Raw genomic sequence first — 23,710 nt, 5'->3', positions numbered from 1 at the left:
TGCAGCACTACCCATATCGATTCCACATCCTCCAGGTTAATGTCCTTCCTTTCTATGGTGTTAATCTCCTCTCTAACCAGCAACGCTACCCCACCTCCTTTTCTTTCACGTCTATCCCTCCTGAATATTGAATATCCCCAATGTTAATTTGGTGGAGCAGATTCACTGTGAATGTGCCTCCATGTGCTCTGCACTCAGAGTGTACAGTCCATGTCCAGACAGGATCAGCACCCGTCCGGGTGACTGCTCAGTGTGATCCCGTTACAGAGCACATCATTTATTTCTCATTCTCTGTGTGAATCTGTCAGTCCCCAATAAGTTCACTGTTACTCTTCACAGAAAATCTCTGATCTTGCTGATAAGGGAGAGCGGGCAGACAGTTCTAAACTCCTCCTGAGCCTGGTGATGGAGAAAGGCTCCCGCGCCTGGAGGGTGATGTGGGAAACGGTTGTGAAAATGCGGAATTGTGTCCCAACGTTTGACGAAATACTGAAGGAAATACAGGAATATGGTGAGAAAATATCAGAGATTAATTTAAATTTTGGATCGCATCACAGCACACTTTACAATTTTACAAAAATGATTTCCTCAATTTGTTTAAATTTAATCAGGTTGTGATCCTTCCCATCGGCCAAGTCCCGCTCAACTTTCACTAAAGGGTCTCAATGAGCTGAACGGTAAGTGAACGTGCATTGAACATTGCAGAGTATAACACAGGAATAAGCCATTAGGCATATCATATTGTGCCAAACCAGCTAAGAAGTAAATCAAATGTACCCAAACTCTAATCTCTCCTTCCTACACCATGTCCATATGCACCTATCCTCCTTACATCCATTTGCCTGTCCAAACGTCTCTTAAAAGCTTCTAATAGTTTGCCTCTATCAGCTTATAAGGCAGTGCATTCCAGGCAGCCACAACTCTCTGATTTAAAAAAAAAAGCTATCCCTCACATCCCCTTCATTCTACACCCTCTCACCTTCAATATATTCCCTCTGGTAATAAACACTTCAACTGTGGAAGACCGATTCTCTCTCTCCAATCTATCTAAGCCTCTCATAATGTTGTCAACCTGTGTTAGAGCTCCCCTTGGCCTCCGATGGTCCAGAGAAAACAACCAATTTTTTCTCCAGCCTCTCGTGATAGCACATACCCTCTAAACCAGGCAGCTGTCTGAAGCCTCAACACCCCTCCGGTAGTGGGGTGATCGGAACGGTACGCAATGGCCCACATGTGGCCGAAGGAGAGTTTCTAAAATTGAAACTTGACGCCTGTTTCCACCAACGGTTGTAAATTGACTTCGGTAATGTTAAGTATCTCAAACCGTTCAAACTGTCTCGGTTCATCACTGCGTGTCAGGTTTCTGAGGCACCATTTGCCCGTTGAGGGCAAGTTTCTGAAGTAGCTAATCGCAGGTGTAATTACTGAGAACTGAATGCTTCCAAAGCTGATCCAAGATGGAACTGCACACAATAATCCAAATTAGACCTTGCGAATGACCCATTAAACTCCAACATAACATGCCAATTACTCTACTCAGCCGAGAAGAGATAATCTGCAGATTCCGGTAATCTAAGCAATGCACACAAACTGCTGGAGGAACTCAGGGGGTTAGGCAGCAGCTGTGGGAATCAACGTTTCGGGAAGCGTCCCGGCCTACAAAGTCGGCTGTATACACATTTCCTTAGTTGCTGACTGCCTGCTGAAATTCTCCAGCACCTTGTGTGTCTATCCTCAACAGTTAGATTTATAACATCAAATGTATCAAAGCTTTCTTTACGACCCTTTCTCCACATGACATTACTTTGAATTTAATTAAATTCCTTTGTGCTGTATCTACTTTCCTCACTGCACTGTTCAGTGCCCCGTCCCTCGCTGTGTAATTCCTTCCCTGACTTGTCCTTCCAAATTGTAACACATTTGTGTGCCTATTTTGGATTGTATTTGGTCACCTGCTGCACAGACACCCCGTCTTTAGGTTCCAGAGAGAAATTTTCTGCCCAATAGGTGTTGGGAAATGTCTTTAATTTTCTCCATTTTGCGTCACAGTTCGGAGCTCAGCGATCACCGAGCTCCTGGCAAGCTGGGACGATTCCCAACTGCTGCAGCTGACGGATTTCTACTGGGACAGGCTGGAGCAGGCGGTGGAAGGAGGGGTGCACGGAGTGAGCCTGGTGTTAACGGCCGAGAATCAGTTCAGTGGAGAGGAACATCGGGTGAGTGGGAGGGAGAATGGGTTTGAATTTTCACACGTCACAGGACTGATGGGTGTCTGAACTCTGACTCATTGGATAATAAAGCATAAAAACATTTCACAAATGTATATAATTCTTAAAACTGTAAATGAGAAGCAATGATACCCCCAGAGGCAGCTGAATGTTCAGAGCGAGAGGAGCAGATAACAATTGAATGAGGTTGCAATAAATGTATTTAGATGGAAATAGAAACATAGAAAACATAGAAAGCCTACGGCAGAATACAGGCCCTTCTGCCCACAAACTTGTGCCGAACAGGTCCCTACCTTAGAAATTACTAAGGTTACCCATAGCCCTCTATTTTTCAAAGCTCCATGTACCTATCCAGAAGACTCTTAAAAGACCCTATCATATCCGCCTCCACCACCGTTGTTGGCAGCCCACTCCACGCACTCACCACTCTCTGTGTTTAAAAAAAACTTACCGCTGACATCTCATCTGTACCTACTCCCCAGCACCTTAAACCTGTGCCCTCTTGTGGCAGCCATTTCAGCCCAGGGAAAAATCCTCTGACTATCCACACGATCAATGCTTCACATCATCTTATACGCCTTCATCAGGTTGACTCTCATCCTCCGTCGCTCCAAGGAGAAAAGGCCAGGTTCACTCAACCTGCTCTCATAAGGCATGCTCCCCAATCCAGGCAACATCCTTGTAAATCTCTTCTGCGCCCTTTCTAAGGCTTCCACATTCTTCCTGTAGTGAGGCCACCAGATCAGAGCACTGTACACCAAGTGGTGTCTGACCAGGGTCCTATATGGCTGCAACATTACCTCTCGAATCCTAAATTCAAGTCCACAATTGATAAAGGCCAATATACCGTATGCCTTCTTAACCACATGGACAACATGCGCAGATGCTTTGAGCGCCCTATAGACTCGGACCCCAAGATCCCTCTGGTTCTCCACACTACCAAGAGCCAACATATTTGACCAACCAAAATGAACCACTTCACACTTACCTGGGTTGAACACCATCTGCCAATTCTCAGCCCAGTTTTGCATCCTATCAATGTCCCGCTGTAACCTCCACACTATCCACAACACCATCAACCTTTGTGTCATTAAATATGGTAGGAACTTTTATTTTGGGAAGACCGTGCAGCGTGACGGCAGGATGTCAGTGAGAACCGGGACATCATCAGTGGGTGCCACAGGAGCTGGAGTGTGTTCTGTTCTGGGTGGAGATCACTCTGTTACAATCTGTAACTGTAAACAGTGTGAATCGGGGAATACTGTCATGTTGTAATGTGTAATCGCTGAATAAACCTCCACTGGAAAAGGCAAAGGAAAGGAATTATGTGTCAGCCGGTAATCCGCTGTATTGTTGGACACTGGCGGACTGAGGAGATGAATCACATCATCTTTTCTGCAATTTATCTGAGACTGTTCACTCTGTTATAAAAACTTTCCTGACTTCTTTATTCCTCTGTGATCGTTATTTTCTGATTTCTGTGTTACACCGTCAAATCTGGTGAGGAATTATTTATGGATTTGGAGCCAGGTCAATGAAGCGGTCACAGACCAGCCAGGATCTCATTGACTGGTGGACCAGGTTCACGGTGAATGTCCCTCCGTGTGCTCTGCACTCAGAATGTACAGTCCGTGCCCAGACAGGATCAGCACCCGTCCGGGTGACTGCTCAGTGTGATCCCGTTACAGAGCACATCACTTACTTCTCATTCTCTGTGTGAATCTGTCAGACCCCAATATGTTCACTGTTACTCTTCACAGAAAATCTCTGATCTCGCTGATAAGGGAGAGCGGGCGGACAGTTCTAAACTCCTCCTGAGCCTGGTGATGGAGAAAGGCTCCCGCGCCCGGAGGGTGATGTGGGACACCTTTGTGAAAATACGGAATTGTGTCCCAAATTTGGACAAAATACTGAAGGAAATACAGACATATGGTGAGATAATATCAGAGATTAATTTAAATTTGGATCGCAGCACAGCACACTTAAAAATTTTACAAAAATCATTTCCTCAATTTGTTTAAATTTAAACAGGTTGTGATCCCTCCCCTCGACCAATTCCCGCTCAACTTTTACTAGAGGTCCTCAGTAAGTTGAAAGGTAAGTGACCGTGCATTGAACATTGCAGAGTATAAGATGGGGATAAGCCATTCGGCCTATCACATTGTGCCGAACCAGCTAAGAAGTAAATCAAACATACCCAAACTCTAATCTCTCCTTCCTACACCATGTCCATATGCCTCCATCTTCCTTATATCCATGTGCCTGTCCAAACGTCTCTTAGAAGTCTCTAACAATTTGCCTCTCCCACCTTACCAGGCAGTGCATTCCAGTCATCCATGACTCTCTGATTTAAAAAAAAAACTATTCCTCACATCCCCCTTAATCCAACCCCCTCTCACCTTCACTGCAGGCCCCTAGTGATAGACATTTGAACCCCAGGAAACCGATTCTCTCTGTCCACTCTGTCTAAGCCTCTCATAATTTTGTCAACCTGTGTCAGATCCCTCGGCCTCCGATGATCCAGAGAAAGCAATTCATTTTTCTCCAGCCTCTCATGATAGCACATGCCCTCTGAACCAGACAGCATCCTGGTAAACCTCTTCTGCTCCCTCTCTAAAGCCTCAACATCCCTCCGGTAGTGGGGAAATTGGAAAGATACGCAATGGCCCTGATGAGGCTGAAGCAGAGTTTATAATGTTGAAACCTGACCTCTGTTTCCACCAACGGTGGTACTTTACGTCGGGAGGTTAAATTGTTGAGCCACAAAGATCTGATCAGGTAAATGTTGGCACTGTGACAGAGAACACAGTGAGACACAGGGAAACGTGTTTGCTAGAGGGAGAGTTTTCAAAGGACACTTTGAGGAAAGAGGCAGAGAGCTGGCGAGTTTGACTAAAGTGGTCACACCGCTCTGGGACCTGCAACTACAGATCCCCACCGGAGGCTGGCTGGAGAAGGGGGCGATCCGGAGAATGGGAAAAAAAAAACACACGAAAAAGTCAAAACCTTCTCTTGCCAGCCACTGCCCCCTCCTGAACAGCCTCATTCTTAACCATTTTCTAAACTCCCCCAGTTCCTGCAGATTATCCTTTCTTAGAGTTGGGCGTCCGCTGAAGTTCCAGTCACAGAACAGTAATAATAGCATCACTTTAATTAGAAAAGCAGGTAACATCCCAACCGGTCTGTTCAACCACAGAGCAGCATATGAACACCGCTGTGTTCACATCTGCACTCCCCAGTACAAACACTGTTACAGTGTTAGAGAGGGTGAGATTGGGGGACAAATTCCTCAGCTCAGTCCACAGAAGCTGAAATTCATGACTGCCAGTGTTGTGTGATGGACACTGTGGAAGGGTCAAAGATGGGAATTAGGACAGAGAAACCGAGCGTTGTGGGATCGCGGCATGGAAGGTGCTAAGAACTGAAAATGTCTATAAATAATATTGCAATTAGTTGAATTGTGACCGTCTGGATGGGAAGCTCACTGCATCCATAAGCCCATCATGTCAGTGAAAATAGAGCCCGGGGCAGTGCATGAGCTCAGAGATTGTGAAGCTTCATCATTGCAGACTGAGTTGGATCACTCAACTGCATATTTAACAGAGGAGAGAGCGTAGGAAAGACAAATATCACAAAATTTATTAATATTGCATCAGCGCATGTTTTAACTGATTATTCGAAGCACTTAACAGAAATATAAGGAATCTCGGCCAGAACGCTGGTTCAGTCTCTCTCATTTACAATAACAAATCCCAAAGATAATAATTTAAATATGGGATCAGAGACAGACGAATCAGGAAGTTTACAAACTACTAACGTCTCTGTCACCTCTGTTAAAGCTGTTCTAGTCCACATCCGGTCAATGAAACCCCTCAGTTTCCCTGCACCATTGATTTGGTAAATCGCTACAAGATTCTTCTTCACTATTCCTCATGTTGTTTGCCGAGGGAACAGACACGACAGTGAAATTCCCACAACCATTTCTGAATACGAAACAGATACACTCCTTGATTATTGAAGAGCATCATACCTACCACTGTCACATTCTCTAAAGTAAATATGTACACAATCAATGTTTTCCTATGCTCCCAATCACAGCCAAATACATTGAATGGAGACCCCACACAGCCCTGACAGGGTCCAGGCACATTGTGAGACACCACACAACCAGGGCAGGGTCCAGGCACATTGTGATTCCCTACACATCGCTGGCAGAGTCCTGGAACATTGTGAGACCCCACGTGACTCTGACAGGGTACTGACACACTGTGAGACCCCACACACCCCTGACACGGTCCTGACATACTGTGAGACCCCACACACCCTTGACAGGGTCCTGACACATTATCAGACCTCACATACCCCTGACAAGTTCCTGACACAGTATGAGACCCCACACACCTCTGACACGGTACTGCCATACTGTGAGATGCCACACACCCCTGACAGGGTTCTGATATACTGAGACTACACACACCCCTGACAGTGTCCTGACACACTGTGAGACGACACACACCCCTGGCAGGGTCCTGGCACACTGTGAGACCCCACACACCCCTGACAGGGTCCTGGCACACTGTGAGACCCCACACACCCCTGGCAGGGTCCTGGCACACTGTGAGACCACACACACCCCTGACAGTGTCCTGACACACTGTGAGACCACACACACCCCTGGCAGGGTCCTGGCACACTGTGAGACCCCACACACCCCTGACAGGGTCCTGACACACTGTGAGACCACACACACCCCTGGCAGGGTCCTGACACACTGTGAGACCCCACACACCCTTGACAGGGTCCTGACACACTGTGAGACCACACACACGCCTAACAGGGTTTCTGACTCACTGTGAGACCCCACACACCCCTGACAGGGTCCTGGCACACTGTGAGAGCTCACACACGCCTAACAGGGTTTCTGACTCACTGTGAGACCCCACACACCCTTGACAGGGTCCTGACACACTGTGAGATCTCACACACCCCTAACAGGGTCCTGGCACACTGTGAGACACCACACACCCTTGACAGGGTCCTGGCACAGTGTGAGACCCCACACACCTCTGACACGGTCCTGACATACTGTGAGATGCCACACACCCCTGACAGGGTCCTGACACACTGTGAGACTACACACACCCCTGACACGGTCCTGACACACTGTGAGACCACACACACCCCTGGCAGGGTCCTGGCACACTGTGAGAGCTCACACACGCCTAACAGGGTTTCTGACTCACTGTGAGACCACACACACCCCTGACAGGTTCCTGACACACTATGAGACCCCACACACCTCTGACACGGTCCTGACATACTGTGAGACTACACACACCCTTGACAGGGTCCTGACACACTGTGAGACTACACACACCCCTGGCAGGGTCCTGGCACACTGTGAAACCCCACACACCCTTGACAGGGTCCTGACACACTGTGAGACCCCACACACGCCTAACAGGGTTTCTGACTCACTGTGAGACCAGATCTTATCAGGGAGATTAATGCAAATGTACCCTTAGGAGGCAGCTAGGGACTGTATAAAGGAAATAGAAACAGTATATAACGTAGCGAAAGTGAGTGGGAAGTTAGTTAATTGGGAAGCTTTTAAAATCTAACAAAAGGCAACAAAAAGCATAAAGGAGGGATGAAGGCAAATGAATTGAAATTATAGACTAACACACATAGAATGATGGAGAAACCCAACAGACCAGGAAACATCTATGGTGAAAGTACAGTCAACGTTTCGGGTCGAGAACATTCTTTTGCATAACTGTGGCGGACTGGAAGTCTCTACAAAGGCCAGCCAAAACTGCCCAACGCATCACCAGCACCCCTAGCCTTCCTTCCATCAGGGACATATATACAGGAAGGCTTCAGAAAATGGCCAGCAGCATCAGGAATGATCCCACCTATCCCGCCTATGGGCTGTTTGCCCCTCTCCCACGAGGCTCCTGTCTGAACCACTTGAAGTCAGAGTGGCTCCTGTATCATAGGTATTTACATTGATTGTGTTTTTCATTGCGTTCTTAGTTTGAGTTTTTGGTGCTGTATCAGATCCGGAATAACAACTATTTCCTTCTCCTTTATACTTGTGTATCTTCAATCTTGAATCTGTTGAGCATTTGCAACACACACTTCTTAAGAGACACAAGACTGCAGATCTGCTGTCTCAAGCCATTTTCTGGAGGAATTCAGTGACCTGAGCAGCATCTGTGATGATGGAATGATGGAACGGGGAGGGGGGGAGGCGGAATTGTCTGCGTTTTGTGTCAAAATGCTGACTGTCTCAATCTCCTGAACAAGACACGGACATTTTCTCCCCCAACCGCCCCTCCCTCCACCCCCCAATGTGCACGTGCTGATCAGCAAAGCAACTTCTTTGCATTTTGAATCAGTGACCCTGGGAGGGAAAGCTGTGATTCCCTGATCTGTTCCTTTGACAGAATGCCCATTTTCCTTTTCTCCATCTCCATCCGCTACATCAACACTGGGGATTAAAAGTTTCTTCCACAGGAACCATCATGTCTGTGGCGGTACTTGGGTTTGTCCAGCACGGGACAGTCGGGGGTCAGTAAACTACCAAGAAAAATAAAACGTTCACAGCACAATTAATGTGGAAATGTGATGATCTGGTGTTTATCAAGATCGCGCCTCTCTGTCTAGTTTGGGGTCTGTTAATCAAAATTTACTTCACTGTACGAACATCCATTGATTAATGCAATTAATGCAATAGTGTTGAGCTAACTCTTGCGTACTTAAATACTTAATTCTGAGTTGAGGCATCTAACAGTTTGTCCACTGTCTGTTCCCATGGAAGATGTTCAACAGAAACACAAGGAGACTCTGCGGGCACAAACTGAAACACTGAGAGTGAACACGATCCTGATGAGGGAGAAGGTGAAGGTTTTCCAGCTGGTTGATCGATACGCTGAGCTCACGGTCATTTCTACTGTTCGAGATCGGACACTGGTGGAACATGAGCTGCTGGCAAGAGGCAGAGACCACGAGGAGTGGAGAGAAAAACATCTCCGCAGAGAGCTGGAGAAACTCCGGACAGATCGGTTGTTCCAGAGCAGCTTTTCCCGGAGTAACTCCAAATCTGGGAGTTCAGCAGCAGTGGCTGGAGTTGCGGGGATTGGAAAAACAACAATGGTTCAAAAGATTGTTTATGACTGGGCCACAGGGAAAATATACCAACAATTCCAGTTTGTCTTCAGTTTCAAGTTCCGGGATTTAAACTCTATTGACTGCAGAATAAACCTGAGGGAACTGATTCTGGATCAGTATCCTCACTTTGGAAATATCCTGAGGGAGGTCTGGAAGAACCCAGAGGGATTGCTGTTTATATTGGATGGTTTGGATGAATTCAAACACAGAATCGATTTTGCTGACAGTCGGAGAGATACAGAACCCAAGCACCAGTGCTCAGATCCAGAGTGGTGGTGTGAAGTGTCTGACATTGTGTACAGTTTAATCCAGGGCAAGCTGCTCCCAGGGTGTTCAGTGCTGGTGACCACCCGCCCCACTGCGTTACATTTATTGGAAAAGGCTGATATCTGTGTCTGGGCTGAAATCCTGGGATTTTCTGGTGAGGAACGGAAGGAATATTTCATCAGGCATTTTGAAGATCAGACGGTGGCAGCAGCTGTTTTCAAACACGTGAAGGAGAACGAGATCCTGTACACCATGAGCTACAACCCCTCCTACTGCTGGATCCTCGTTCTGGCACTGGGCCCCTTCTTCACACAAAAAGTCAGGGACCCGCAGCGAGTTCCCAAGACCATCACCCAACTGTATTCCTACTATATTTACAACGTCCTGAAAAACCACGGCCGTGAGATAGAGAACCCCCGTGATGTGTTACTCAGGGTTGGTCAGATGGCCTTCAGAGGAGTGTTCGATAAGAAGATTGTGTTTACAGATGGAGATTTGATCAACTACAATCTGCAGCCTTCCCAGTTCCTGTCCGGGTTCCTGATGGAGCTTTTGGAGAGAGAGGATTCTGTCCGGTGTGTGGTGTACACATTCCCACACCTCACCATCCAAGAGTTTATAGCTGCAGTCTCACAATTCCTGAATCCACATCCCGGGGATATTGTGAAATTCCTCACTGAAGCCCACAGCACGACAGATGGGCGATTTGAGGTATTTCTCCGTTTTGTTGCTGGTCTCTCCTCCCCAATGACAGCTCGGGGCCTGGAGGAGTTTCTGGGCCCATTTCCTCATCAAACAACCTGCCGGGTGATTGACTGGGTGAAGGAGGAGGTTAAACGCCAGAGTGGAAACAGCAGTGAAGCTGGTAAAAGGAGCCTCCTGAACACATTGCACTACCTGTTTGAGTCTCAGAATCGTGGACTGGCTCAGGCCGCACTGGGATCTGTGGAAACACTTTCATTCCGTGAAATGACACTGAATCCGGTTGACTGCGCGGTCCTGTCTCATGTCATCAGATTCTGTGATACAATAAAACTGCTGGACCTGTTTCGCTGCCACATTCAGTGTGAAGGAATCCAGCGGCTGGGACCCGGGCTGTACAAGTGCCGGGAGCTGAGGTATCAGAATTTATCTCTCAATCTGAACTGTGAAACTGTTCCATTGTGTTGTTTCAATGTAAGGAACTGTGACAAATGCCCAGGGTTCGGTCAGTAAATCCCCAACGACGGGACGGTTCTGTGGTTCCTTGTGAAGGGATGTTGGAGACTTCATCAGATCAGTGAACAACGACCATTGGTTTAATGGTAATAAATCACAGGAATGGCCGTGTTTCTCGCTGCCTGTGACACGTCCATCGACAATGTTCCTTCTCACTGTCACTGACACCCAGAGTGACACTGACTGCAGCAGGTGGGTCAGAGATTCACACCCCATTCCGGAGAAAGACAAACGACCGTACAGACTCTACATCCACTTCTCGGTGTTTGACGGGAGACCATCACCGGTCTGTCCCAGCTTTACAACGTCTTCCCGGTCAGAGAAAAGAGACCATTAGCGGACCATCCCAGTGAGAGGGAGAGACTTACCTCTGTGAGATTATCCTCCTTCTGCCCTTCCCCGTGTGTGACTATCACCATCAGTCCACCTGTGTGACTATGTGCACGACCCCGCCCCAGATGTCCTCTGCTGATTATGGGCTCTTCAGCATACAAGCGACCTACCTCAGCATCCGATCCTCCTAAGGGATTTCTCTTCCCCAACCCTTTCCACTTCGCCATCCCCCTTCCTCCTGTGGGATCTTTCTTCCACATCCCCGCTTCAATATGTGGAATCTTCCTTCACCATCCCCTTCCTGCCAAGGTATATCTCTTCCTCACCCCGTTTCTCCTGTCGGATGGCTGTTCCCCATCCCCCATTCTCCTGTGGGATCTCTCTTCCCCATCCCCCTTCCTCCTATGGGATCTATATTCCCTATCTCCCTTCCTCCTGTGGGATCTCCCTTCCCCATCCCCCTCCCTCCTTCAAGTTCAGTCTTCCTATCCTTTTTTCTCAGGTGGGGTCTGTGGACATTTCCCCATTGACAAATCTTCACTGTGGGACTTACTCCCCTTCAACCCTGCATCTCCCGACCCGCTCACGTCAGGAACACTTTTCTAACCATTAGGGAATGGGACAGAATATGTGGAGTTTACAGGGTCACACCGACAGACTAAATTACTGACATTCGGTGAATACCCTGGAGCTGGGCAGTGAGGGACATTGACAGTGATGGGAACTCCGATCAGTGATTTACTGAAGGGTTTAATGTTTCCTGAAATATCCGAGTGAGAGAAATTCCCTCAGACCCACGGTTTGAATCACTTTGTTCATCAGTTTGTCTGTTTGTGTTTAGACTTGGGGAGAATGAACTGGGAGATTCAGGAGTGAAACTGGTGTCTGCGGCTCTGAGGAACCCGCAGTGTAAAATACAGAAACTGGGGTAAGTACCAGACTGTGGGAGATTGTGTTTACAGTCACTGGGTGTCTGACACTGAACATTAATGTGATCAGTAATTGTGTTACTGATAAACAGTGGGGATCTGTACCGTCTTCTGTCTCTATGTGTCCTTCACACTCACTCTCTTTTATCTGCAGGCTGGATGAGGTTGGTCTCACAGATTTTGGTGCTGAGGATCTCGCGTCTGCTTTCAGTACAAACCCATCACTGACAGAGCTGGATCTGAGTGGTAATAAACTGGAAGATTCAGGAGTGAAACTGGTGTCTGCGGCTCTGAGGAACCCGGAGTGTAAAATACAGAAACTGCGGTAAAGGCCAGACTGTGGGAGTTTGTGTTTATAGTCACTGGGTGTCTGAACATAGAACATAGAACATAGAATAGTACAGCACAGCACAGGCCCTTCGGCCCACAATGTTGTGCCGACCCTCCAACCCTGCCTCCCATATAAGCCCCCAGCTTAGATTCCTCCATATACCTGTCTAGTAGTCTCTTAAACTTCACTAGTGTATCTGCCTCCACCACTGACTCAGGCAGTGCATTCCACGCACCAACCACTCTCTGAGTAAAAAACCTTCCTCTAATATCCCCCTTGAACTTCTCACCCTTTACCTTAAAGCCATGTTCTCTTGTATTGAGCAGTGGTGCCCTCGGGAAGAGGCACTGGCTGTCCACTCTATCTATTCCTCATATTATCTTGTACACCTCTATCATGTCTTCTCTCATCCTCCTTCTCTCCAAAGAGTAAAGCCCTAGCTCCCTTAATCTCTGATCATAATGCATACTCTCTAAACCAGGCAGCATCCTGGTAAATCTCCGCTGTACCCTTTCCAATACTTCCACATCCTTCCTATAGTGAGGTGACCAGAACTGGACACAGTACTCCAAGTGTGGCCTAACCAGAGTTTTATAGAGCTGCATCATTACATCGCGACTCTTAAACTCTATCCCTCGACTTATGAAAGCTAACATCCCATAAGCTTTCTTAACTACCCTATTCACCTGTGAGGCAACTTTCAGGGATCTCTGGACATGTACCCCGAGATCCATCTTCTCCTCCACACTACCAAGTATCCTGCCATTTACTTTATATTCTGCCTTGGAGTTTGTCCTTCCAAAGTGTACCACCTCATACTTCTCCGGGTTGAACTCCATCTGCCACTTCTCAGCCCACTTCTGCATCCTATCGTGTCTCTCTGCAATCTTTGACAATCCTCTACACTATCTACAACACCACCAACCTTTGTGTCTTATGGATCCTTGTCAAATGTCTTACTAAAATCCATATAAATCACATCCACTGCACTACCCTCATCTATGTGCCTGGTCACCTCCTCAAAGAACTCTATCAGGATTGTTAGACACGATCTGCCCTCACAAAGCCATGCTGACTGTCCCTGATCAGAGCATGAATCTCTAAATGCCCAGAGATCCTATCTCTTAGAATCTTTTCCAACAGCTTTCCCACCACAGACGTAAGGCTCACTGGTCTATAATTACCCGGACTATCCCTACTACCTTTTTTGAACAAGGGAACAACATTCGCCTCCCTCCAATCCTCCGGTACCATTCCCGTGGACAACGAGGACATAAAGATCCTAGCCAGAGGCTCAGCAATCTCTTCCCTCGCCTCGTGGAGAAGCCTGGGGAATATTCTGTCAGGACCCAGGGACTTACCTGTCCTAATGTATTTTAATAACTCCAACCCTTCCTCTCCCTTAATATCAACATGCTCCAGAACATCAACCTCACTCATATTGTCCTCACCATCATCAAGTTCCCTCTCATTGGTGAATACCGAAGAGAAGTATTCATTGAGGCCCTCGCTCACTTCCACAGCCTCCAGGAACATCTTCCCACCTTTATCTCTAATCGGTCCTACCTTCACTCCTGTCATCCTTTTTTGCTTCACATAATTGAAGAATGCCTTGGGGTTTTCCTTTACCCTACTCGCCAAGGCCTCCTCATGCCCCCTTCTTGCTCTTCTCAGTCCCTTCTTAAGCTCCTTTCTTACTTCCCTATATTCCTCAATAGATCCATCTGAGCCTTGCTCCCTAAACCTCATGTATGCTGCCTTCTTCCTCCTGACTAGATTTTCCACCTCACTTGTTACCCATGGTTCCTTCACCCTACCATTCTTTATCTTCCTCACCGGGACGAATTTATCCCTTACATCCCGCAAGAGATCTCTAAACATCGACCACATGTCCATAGTACATTTGCCTGCAAAAACATCATCCCAATTCACACCCACAAGTTCTAGCCTTGTAGCCTCATAATTTGTCTTTCCCGAATTTAAAATGTTCCTGTCCTCTTTGATTCTATCCTTTTCCGTGATAACTATAAAGGCCAGGGAGCGGTGGTCACTGTCTCCCAGATGCTCACCCACTGAGAGATCTGTGACCTGACCCGGTTCATTACCTAGTACTAGATCTAGTATGGCGTTCGCCCTGGTCGGCCTGACCACGTACTGTGACAGGAATCCATCCTGGACACACGAACAAACTCTGCCCCATCTAAACACTTGGAACTAATCAGGTGCCAATCAATATTAGGGAAGTTAAAGTCACCCATGATAACAACCCTGTTATTTTTGCACCTTTCCAAAATCTGTTCCTCTGTATCTCTGCTGCTACCAGGGGGTGCATAGAATACCCCCAGTAGAGTAACTGCTCCCTTCCTGTTCCTGACTTCCACCCATATTGACTCAAAAGAGGATCCTTGTACATTACTCACCCTTTCTGTAGCTGTAATAGTATCCCTGACCAGTAATGCCACCCCTCCTCTCCTTTTTCTGCCCTGTCTATCCCTTTTAAAGCACTGAAATCCAGGAATATTGAGAATCCATTCCTGCCCTGGAGCCAGCCAAGTCTCTGTAATGGCCACTACATCATAATTCCATGTATGTATCCAAGCTCTCAGTTCATCACCTTTGTTCCTGATGCTTCTTGCATTGAGGTGCGCACATTTCAGCCCCTTCTACCTTACTGTCTTTACACCGTTTATTCTGCTTATCTTTCCTCAAAGCCTCTCTGCATGTTAGATCTGGCTTTACTCCATGCACTTCTTTCACTGCTCTATCGCTCTGTGTCCCATCCCCCTCGCAAATTAGTTTAAACCCTCCCGAACCATGCTAGCAAACCTTCCTGCAAGAATATTGCTCCCCCTCGAGTTCAGGTGCAACCCATCCAATCTGTACAGGTCCCACCTTCCCCAGAAGAGATCCCAATGATCTAAAAATCTAAAACCCTGCTCCCTGCACCAACTCCTCAGCCACGCATTCAACTGCCATCTCCTCCAATTCTTACCATCACTGTCAGGTAGCACTGGCAGCAATCCTGAGAACGCCACCCTTGAGGTCCTGCTCTTCAGCCTTCTGCCTAATTCCGGAAACTCACACTTTAGGACCTCATCCCTCTTCCTGCCCATGTCGTTGGTGCCAACATGTATCACGACTTCTGGTTGCTTTCCCTCTCGTACCAGGATGTCGTGCAGCCGGTCAGAGACATCCCGGACCCTGGCACCCGGGAGGCAGCAAACCATGCGGGTGTCCTTCTCACGTCCACAAAATCTCCTGTCTGCTCCCCTGACTATAGAGTCTCCAATGACGACAACTCTCCTCTTCTCCGTCCCACCCTTCTGCACCACAGGGTCAGACTCAGTGCCGGAGGCCCTGCCACCATGGCTCACACCTGGTCGGTCGTCTCCGCCAACAGTATCCAGGATGGTAAACTCACTATTCGGGGGAATGGCTAAAGAGGTGCTCTGCACTACCTGTCTGCTCACCTTTGCTTTCCCCCCCTCTGACTGTCACCCAACGACCTGCTTCCGACAGCCTAGGTGTGACTACCTCCCTGTAGCTCTCATCTACGACTGCCTCATTCTCCCTTATGAGTCGAAGGTCATTCAGCTGCTGCTCCAGATTCCTTACATGGTCTTCCAGATCGCCCAGCCGTATGCATTTCTGGCAGATGTGACTCTGCGGGAGAGGGGCGTTCCCCCAAGACTGCCACATCTCACATGAGAGGCACATCACCATCTCAGGAGACATTGTAAAAACTAACTGCGAGCTAGCTTGTCCTCCGCCTCTTCTCGTCGAAGACTCTCGTGTCGAAGCCTCAAAGCTCCACTCCTTCACTGGCCCACTCACGCTCTGGCCGCTTCTCTTGAGCTATCCCTCTATTTATCTGTTTGAGCTTTTCAAAATGTTTGGTCACCTGACAATCAGCTGCTTTCTGCTGAGTCTGAGCTATTCAAATCTTGATTGTCTAATCAACGGCTTACTGCTGATCTATTCAAATCTTGATTGACATGATTGCACAGACCAACTGCCAAAACTGCCAGAACCTCTCGAGTCAAAGCCTCAAAGCTCCATTCCGTCACTGGCTCACTCACGTCTGACACTGAACATTAATATAATCAGTAATTGTGTTACTGATAAACACTGGGGATTTGTACCGTCTCCTGTCTCTCTGTGTCCTTCACCCTCACTCTCTCTCATCTCCAGGCTGAGTAATGTCGGTCTCACAGATTCTGGTGCCGAGGATCTCGGCTCCGCTCTCAGTACAAAACCATCACTGACGGAGCTGAACCTGAGTCGTAATAAACTGGGAGATTCAGGAGTGAAACTGGTGTCTGAGGCTCTGAGGAAATCAAAGTGTAAAATACAGAAACTCGAGTAAGTACCAGATTGTGGGAGATTGTGTTTACAGTCACTGGGTGTCTGACACTGAACATTAATGTGATCGGTAATTGTGTTACTGATAAACACTGGGGATTTGTACCGTCTCCTGTCTCTCTGTGTCCTTCACCCTCACTCTCTCTCATCTCCAGGCTGGACAATGTCGGTCTCACAGAATCTGGTGTCGAGGATCTCGCCTCCACTCTCAGCACAAAACGATCTCTGACGGAGCTGAACCTGAGTGATAATACTATAAGAGATTCAGCAGTGAAGCTGGTGTCTGTGGCTCTGTTGAACCCGGAGTGTAAAATACACACACTGCGGTAAGTACCAGACGGTGGGAGATTGTGGTTCCAGTTACTGGGTGTCAGACACTCAACATTAATAGAACATAGAACATAGAAAACCTGCAGCACAATACAGGCGCCCAGAAAGCTGTGCTGAGCTCATCGCTACCTTAGAACTACCTAGGTTTTACCCATCGTCCGCCATTTTTGTAATTTCCATGTAGCCATCCAGGATTCTGTCAAAAGATCTTATCGTTTCCGTCTCCACCACCGCCACCAGCAGCCCATTCCACACAATCATCACTTTCTACGTAAAGAAACTTACTCGTGATATCTCCTCTATACCTACTTCCAAGCACCATAAAACTGTGCCCTCTCATGTTAGCCATTTCAGCCCTGGGGAAAAGCCTCTGACTATCCACATGATCAATGTCTCTCATCATCTTATACAACTCTATCAGGTCACCTCTCGTCCTCCGTCGCTCCAAGGAGAAAAGGCCGAGTTCACTCAACCTATTCTCATAAGGCCTGCTCCCCAATCCAGGCAACATCCTTGTAAATGTACCCTGCACCCGTTCTATAGTTTCCATGTCCTTCCTGTAGTGAGGTGACCAGAATTGAGCACAGTACTCCAAGTGGTGTCTGACCAGGGTCTTATGCGGCTGCAACATTACCTCTCGGCTCTTAAACTCAATCCCACGATTGATGAAGGCCAATAAACCGTATGCCTTCTTAACCACAGAGTCAACTTCCGTAGCAGCTTTGAGTAACCTATGGACTCGGACCCCATGATCCCTCTGATCCTCCACACTGCCAAGAGTCTTACCATTAATTCTATATTCTGGCATCATATTTGACTTACCAGAATGAACCACCTCACACTTAACTGAGTTGAACCCCATCTGCCACTTCTCAACCCAGTTTTGCATCCTATCAATGTCCCGTTGTAACCTCTGACAGCCCTCCACACTATCCACAACACCCTCAACCTTTGTGTCATCAGCAAATTTACTAACCCATCCCTCCACTTCCTCATCCAGGTCACTTATAAAAATCACTGTGTTGGGGTCCCAAAACAAATCCCCAAGGCACACCACTGGACACCGGCCTCCACGGAGAATATGAGCCGTCTGCAACTACTCTTTGCCTTCTGTGGGAAAGCCAGTTCTAGATCCACAAAACAATCTTCCCTTGGATCCCATGCCTCCTTACTTTCTCAATAATGTGATCAGTAATTGTGTTACTGATAAACATTGGGGATTTGTACCGTCTGCTGTCTCTCTGTGTCCTTCACATTTCCGCCTCTCTCTCATCTCCAGGTTGCACAATATCAGTCTCACAGATTCTGGTGCCGAGAATCTTGTCTCCGTTCTCAATAAACTCCCATCACTGACGGCGCTGGACCTGAATGCAAACTTCCTCCATGTTGAATCTGTCCCCGCTCTCCGCCGCCTCATACTGACCCACCCGAGTCTGACGTGGATCCAGTGAGTGTTTGTGTTCATGTTCAATGTGATAAAGTATCAGGGGATCCGCGGGGTTTCTGCTGATATTTGTCTGTGAGTGTTGTAGAATGATGAACTCCAGTCCCCTCTCACTGACACTGCTATTTATTTCATTTTTATTCATCTATCTCTTTCAGCATGTGGAACAATCATGCAACTGGCGGGAGGGAGGAACTGGAGTCTCTGCAGAAACTCAGACCCGGAGTGAGAGTGCAATATTAGATCTGAATATGTGAACATCCGCGCCCACGGGATGGGGACGTTTTGGCCGATTTCCCGTCCTCCCCTTTAATGTTCACGCTCCGGGTTTAATTCCAAATGGTTCTAAAGGAACACGCTCCAGCAGAGCGCTCTCTGACTCAGAAGTTGTCCTGCAGTGACGTCCTTCTGATTCCTGTATGGTGCAGCTGCTTCTGCCGTTTATCTGGGTCCGAGATCTTCCCCAAGTAGGACCCCGTGGAATTACATAGAAAGAGAACGGTGGTGGGGGGGGGGGGGGGAGGCTCAGTCTGGGACACCGGTGTCCCGGGGTGGGATTATTCGGGGAGAGAATCCTTCTGCTCACTTTGCTGAGGACGGTGCATTCGGCAGTCTGGCTGATAAAATGATGTTAACTCGACAAATATCTCGGCGGTAACCCTCGATCTGCAGCGATATCGGACATGGCCCTGAAATGTGATTTTATAATTATCCGCGATGCAGAGTGACGCTGAGAAACGGGACTGATTATTCAACGTGTCATTCGTTGTCGCCGGTCAGTTAATTGTGTGTGACTCTGGGTGAGTCGGAAGCAGGTTATTTATTCCCGCACCGTCAGCAGCTCACACATTGTTTAATTTACATTTGTCATGATGAAATCAATAAATCTGTAACTTCCTGTCTTGGTGTCGGACTTGAGTCTCATTTGAGGTTTCTGCTGCCCCCTACACCCTGTGCAATCAACAGTGGGTCGGAGCTCCTCACACTGACACAGTAGCGTCTCAGCTCCAGACTGAGGGAGGTCGGACTGCGAAAGTCTGGGTGCCCAGGATCTCATCTCCACCCAACCCACTTCCTGGCTAACTGACCCTCTCCTGCCCCTCGCAGACAGTTAAAATTGACGTGATTCCACACTGTCAACGATTAATATCAGACGTGAGTCCACTGAGGTCCCAAGTACGGGAGGGATGGGGGATGGAACATCGGCGTTAAACACGGAGTAAAGCTCCCTCCACACCGTCCCATCGCACACTCCCGGTGTCAGACACAGAGTGAATCTCCCTCCGCACCGTCCCATCACGCACTCCCGGTGTCAGACACAGAGTGAATCTCCCTCCGCACCGTCCCATCACGCACTCCCGGGGTCAGACACAGAGTGAATCTCCCTCCGCACCGTCCCATCACACACTCCGGGGTCAGACACAGAGTGAATCTCCCTCCACACTGTCCCATCACACACGCCCGGGGTCAGACACAGAGTGGAGCTGTGCTGACTGAGCTGGGAGAAATCGAGGCAAAACTACTGGATAAAGTTCGTGGAATACTTTGGAGGTGGCTCTAAAAGTCTCTTGGACAACTGAGTGAGTGACGGCGTTGGTGTGGAAGCTCGGTGTGGAGTTTTACTGCCGGTTTGGACTGGGTTTCTCGGCGGCTGCTAACTGCGTAGCTCCCAGCTGCGGCCGCTGGCAGCTCGCCAGGAAGCCGGTTCGCTCCATTGACATCGGGGCAACGTTCCTCCTCCTTTATCTCCCTGATTTTCGTCCGGTGTCAGAGCCGGAGCATCTGAAAGGACGTTTCGACCTCTCCCGGCCTGGGTTTCTGCAAGTCCGACGGAGCCTTTCCTGGCGCCGAGCCAGCGAGGAACTGTCGACTGCAAACTTTCCCGGTCAGTTATTGGATTCGTTCCAGGACTTCTAACCGACACCGCTGTAAAATTCGCGGACTAGAAACAGCTCCAGCATGCCGGACCGGTCTCCAGGGAGTCGCGGGCCTGCGGGGAGTTACGCAAGGGCGGCTGCCTCCCCGGCCTCGGACAACGCCCTGTTTCGGTCGGTGAAGGTGGAACGCGGGGTACAGTGTATTTTGCGCCCGGGAATGACACTAGAAAAATGTGCGGAGGCCATGGTGGACCTTGTGGGGAAAGGCGGCATTTTGGCCACCGAAAAGGAGCTCGGAAAGGCGGTGTTCTATCTGGCGAATGAAGAGCTAGTGCACCGGGCCCTAAGCAGGGGACTCACGGTAGACAACATCTTTTTACCGATGTAGCTGGTGACGGCCCCCACGCAACGTATCGTGCTTGGGCATGTTAAGCCTTTCATTCCGAATGAGGACCTGCTTCCCCCACTGGCCCGTTTAGGGTAAGTAAGGTCGGAGATCACTGCCATCCGACACAAATTTAAGAGACGCACCCTCCGCACTGTAATCTCTTTCCGGCGTCAGGTATTCATGCAGCTGGAAAGAGAGGACGATGTTGAGGGCCGGTTTACTGTCTGGCACGAGGGAGTAGATTATCAGGTGTACTGGAGCTCCGAGAGCCCACGGTGCCATGCGTGCAGGGAGGTGGGGCACTTTCGGAGGGACTGTCCTACCACCCGGAAACCGAGGGACCCCACTTCGGGCACCAGTGCCCCAGCTACCTCTGCCCCTGATCCTACTCCTGCGCGTGCACCTGCGCCTGCATCTGACCCTGCCCCCGCCCCTGATCCTACCCCGACCCCTCACCCTGCCCCTAACCCTGTCCCTACTAGTATGGTTGGGTCGGTCCCTGCTCCTCTCCCTGTGGTTCAGGTGGGGGACGGGGTGGAGTCTGTGCGGAGTAAGAAGGCAAAGAAGAAATCCAAACACACTTAGAAGTCGGCCTCTGAGGCCGCAGAGCTCACGCCCATTTGCCCTGAAGTGGAGCGTGGGGCTCGGGAGGTGCGCAAGCAGACGGGGAGATGGAAACAGAGAGCACCGCCCCATTGGTGAATCCTGCACCTGTCTGCTCCTCAGGCGTGAAGAGGAGAAGGGGATGTAGATGCGGGGGAGTCCCAGGAAGAGGTGGGAGTCCGGGCGGATGTTAGTTCGAAACCTGAGTCCCCAGATGTAGCCACCAGTCCTGGGGTAGCTGGTGTGGTTGTGCAAAAAGCTTGTGACAGCCCTGTTTGCACAAATGAGGCAGCCCTGGAGGCCTCCACCCAGGACTTACTAGTCAGCGCCTCCCTGGAGGCAGGTGAACCGAATAGTGTAAGAGGAGACGAGACAAAGCTCTCTCACTCTCAGCACCAGGCTGCTTGTGAATCCCTTGGACCAAAGGTGCCGGGTTCCCCTTTATACCTGCCCCCTGGGGAGGGCGATATTCTGTGCACGTCGACCCCAACAATAAGTGTCTTGCAGGGAGTCCCTGGGGATTGTCCCTCCACCGTCGCAAATGTGGATGAGGCTGATGCGACGGTGGAGCGGGCAGGTAAGAGCGAGGTACCCGCTGCGCAGTGTGGGTCACAAGCGCGGCCATCTATTGGAACATGCGGGGAGGCCGATGGGGATTCTGTCTGCAGTGAAGGGTTGGAGGGGGACTCCTTCGATAGTGAAACAATGGACATCCTCACCCCTCCTGAGAAATCCCCATTGATACCTGTAGAGGAAATTAAGCATATCATTCTCACCTCTGAGGGTGCCAAGCACCGGCCTCACCTAGCCTCGCTTCGCTGGCCCAGCATGCCGAGGCTGGTGAAGTCCCTGCGAGTCATCCTCAGACGGAAGGGAAAGGGGAAGAGGAATGCGGTGTCGGGGAACGGCAGACGGCAACTAAAATCTTTCCTGGATGACCTGGTAAGGGACATCAGAGGGAGAAGCAGCCTCCCTCCTACGGGGGATGGTGAGTCACAGGGTGGCGTTGGTACCGCTCGAGCCCGGAAAGCAAAAAGTATCCTTGCTTTCTTTCCGGACAGTGTGGTGGAGGGCGCCTCCGCTCTCACCGAAATGGACACAGCTGCTGAGGCCTAGTGTGCTCCCGCCATGAAGCTTACCATAGCTAGTCTCAATGTAAACGGCAGCAGGGGTCCTCTTCGCAGGCATAACAATCTCTCAGTTCTCAGAGATGGGCGGTATGCGGTGAGTTTCCTGCAGGAAACCCATACCATCCCTGGGGACGAGTCTGCTTGGCTCCTGGAGGGGCGGGGCGGGGTCTACATGAGCCACCTCAGCTCCAACTCTAGCGGGGTGGCGATCCTGTTGGCTCCGACCTTCCAGCCAGAAATCGAAAGGGTCCAAGACGTTGTGCCCAGCCGTCTGCTCCACCTGGCTGTGCGCTTGGATGGTGTACCATTGCACTTTATCAATGTGTACGCTCCGAGGTGCGGGGTGATGCAGACGCGCCTATTCTGTCAGCTGTCCACCCTGCTGAGCTCCATCGATCCTGGGGACTACGCCATCCTCGGGGGAGACTTCAACTGTACCCTCGAGGCGGAGGACCGCTCGGGCCTCCAACGCGACCCAGCATCGGCAAAAAAGTTAAAGGAGCTAGTCGGCTTCTTTGACTTGGTGGACAGCTGGCGGAATCTTCACCCCGACTCTAGCGCCTTCTCGAGAAGGTCTAGAGAGGGAGGTTCCAGGATAGACCACCAGTCTATCTGTCGGGCTTCTGTCTCCCGTGTGTCAGCGTCCTCCATGCGGCCAGTGTCGTGCTCGGATCATCACCTTGTGTGGATGGAATTTATTCCACTACACCCTCGGGTGGGATCCGGGTATTGGCATTTTAACAACCGGCTGCTGGAGGACAGCCGATTCCGGGATTCGTTCCGAGCGTTCTGGGTCTCCTGGAAGGAGAGGCGGAGAGAGTTCTGCTCCCTACGGCTGTGGAAAGCCCACATCCGGTTTTTGTGTCAGGAGTACACTAGGGGGTCGACAAAGAGGCGGGGCTCTGAGATTGAGCAGTTTGAGAGAGCATTGCTTGACCTGGAGTCCCGCCTCGGTCCGACCGCTGGAGACCAACAGCTGTGGCAGGAATACCAGGAGAAGAAGGACGCACTAAGGAACCTGCAGCTCCAGCAGTCCCGAGGTGCGTACGTGAGGTCACGGATCCAAATGCTGCAGGATTTGGACCGTGGCTCACCCT

At 49.5% G+C, this 23,710-nt stretch overlaps 1 protein-coding gene across 1 annotated transcript in view; it reads left to right on the top strand.

Annotated features, from left to right (window-relative positions):
* The window catches only part of LOC140207429 (uncharacterized), a 149,680-nt gene extending 130,574 nt beyond the window's left edge, over nucleotides 1–19,106 (top strand). Inside the window, exons 16-27 of the mRNA XM_072275952.1 lie at nucleotides 340–511; nucleotides 612–677; nucleotides 2,050–2,216; nucleotides 3,989–4,160; nucleotides 4,260–4,325; nucleotides 9,052–10,786; nucleotides 12,061–12,147; nucleotides 12,303–12,473; nucleotides 16,671–16,841; nucleotides 16,997–17,167; nucleotides 18,451–18,618; nucleotides 18,774–19,106. Coding sequence (XP_072132053.1) covers nucleotides 340–511; nucleotides 612–677; nucleotides 2,050–2,216; nucleotides 3,989–4,160; nucleotides 4,260–4,325; nucleotides 9,052–10,786; nucleotides 12,061–12,147; nucleotides 12,303–12,473; nucleotides 16,671–16,841; nucleotides 16,997–17,167; nucleotides 18,451–18,618; nucleotides 18,774–18,858 — 3,231 coding nt within the window. The 3' untranslated portion in view covers nucleotides 18,859–19,106. The remainder of the gene's footprint in view (nucleotides 1–339; nucleotides 512–611; nucleotides 678–2,049; nucleotides 2,217–3,988; nucleotides 4,161–4,259; nucleotides 4,326–9,051; nucleotides 10,787–12,060; nucleotides 12,148–12,302; nucleotides 12,474–16,670; nucleotides 16,842–16,996; nucleotides 17,168–18,450; nucleotides 18,619–18,773) is intronic.
* Nucleotides 19,107–23,710: the final 4,604 nt, after the last annotated feature.

Source organism: Mobula birostris, chromosome 13 (genome assembly GCF_030028105.1).
Source record: "Mobula birostris isolate sMobBir1 chromosome 13, sMobBir1.hap1, whole genome shotgun sequence".
Taxonomy (NCBI): Eukaryota; Metazoa; Chordata; class Chondrichthyes; order Myliobatiformes; family Myliobatidae; genus Mobula; species Mobula birostris.
The sequence above is the reverse complement of the archived record's forward strand: the minus strand, read 5'-3'. Positions and strand labels throughout refer to the sequence as shown.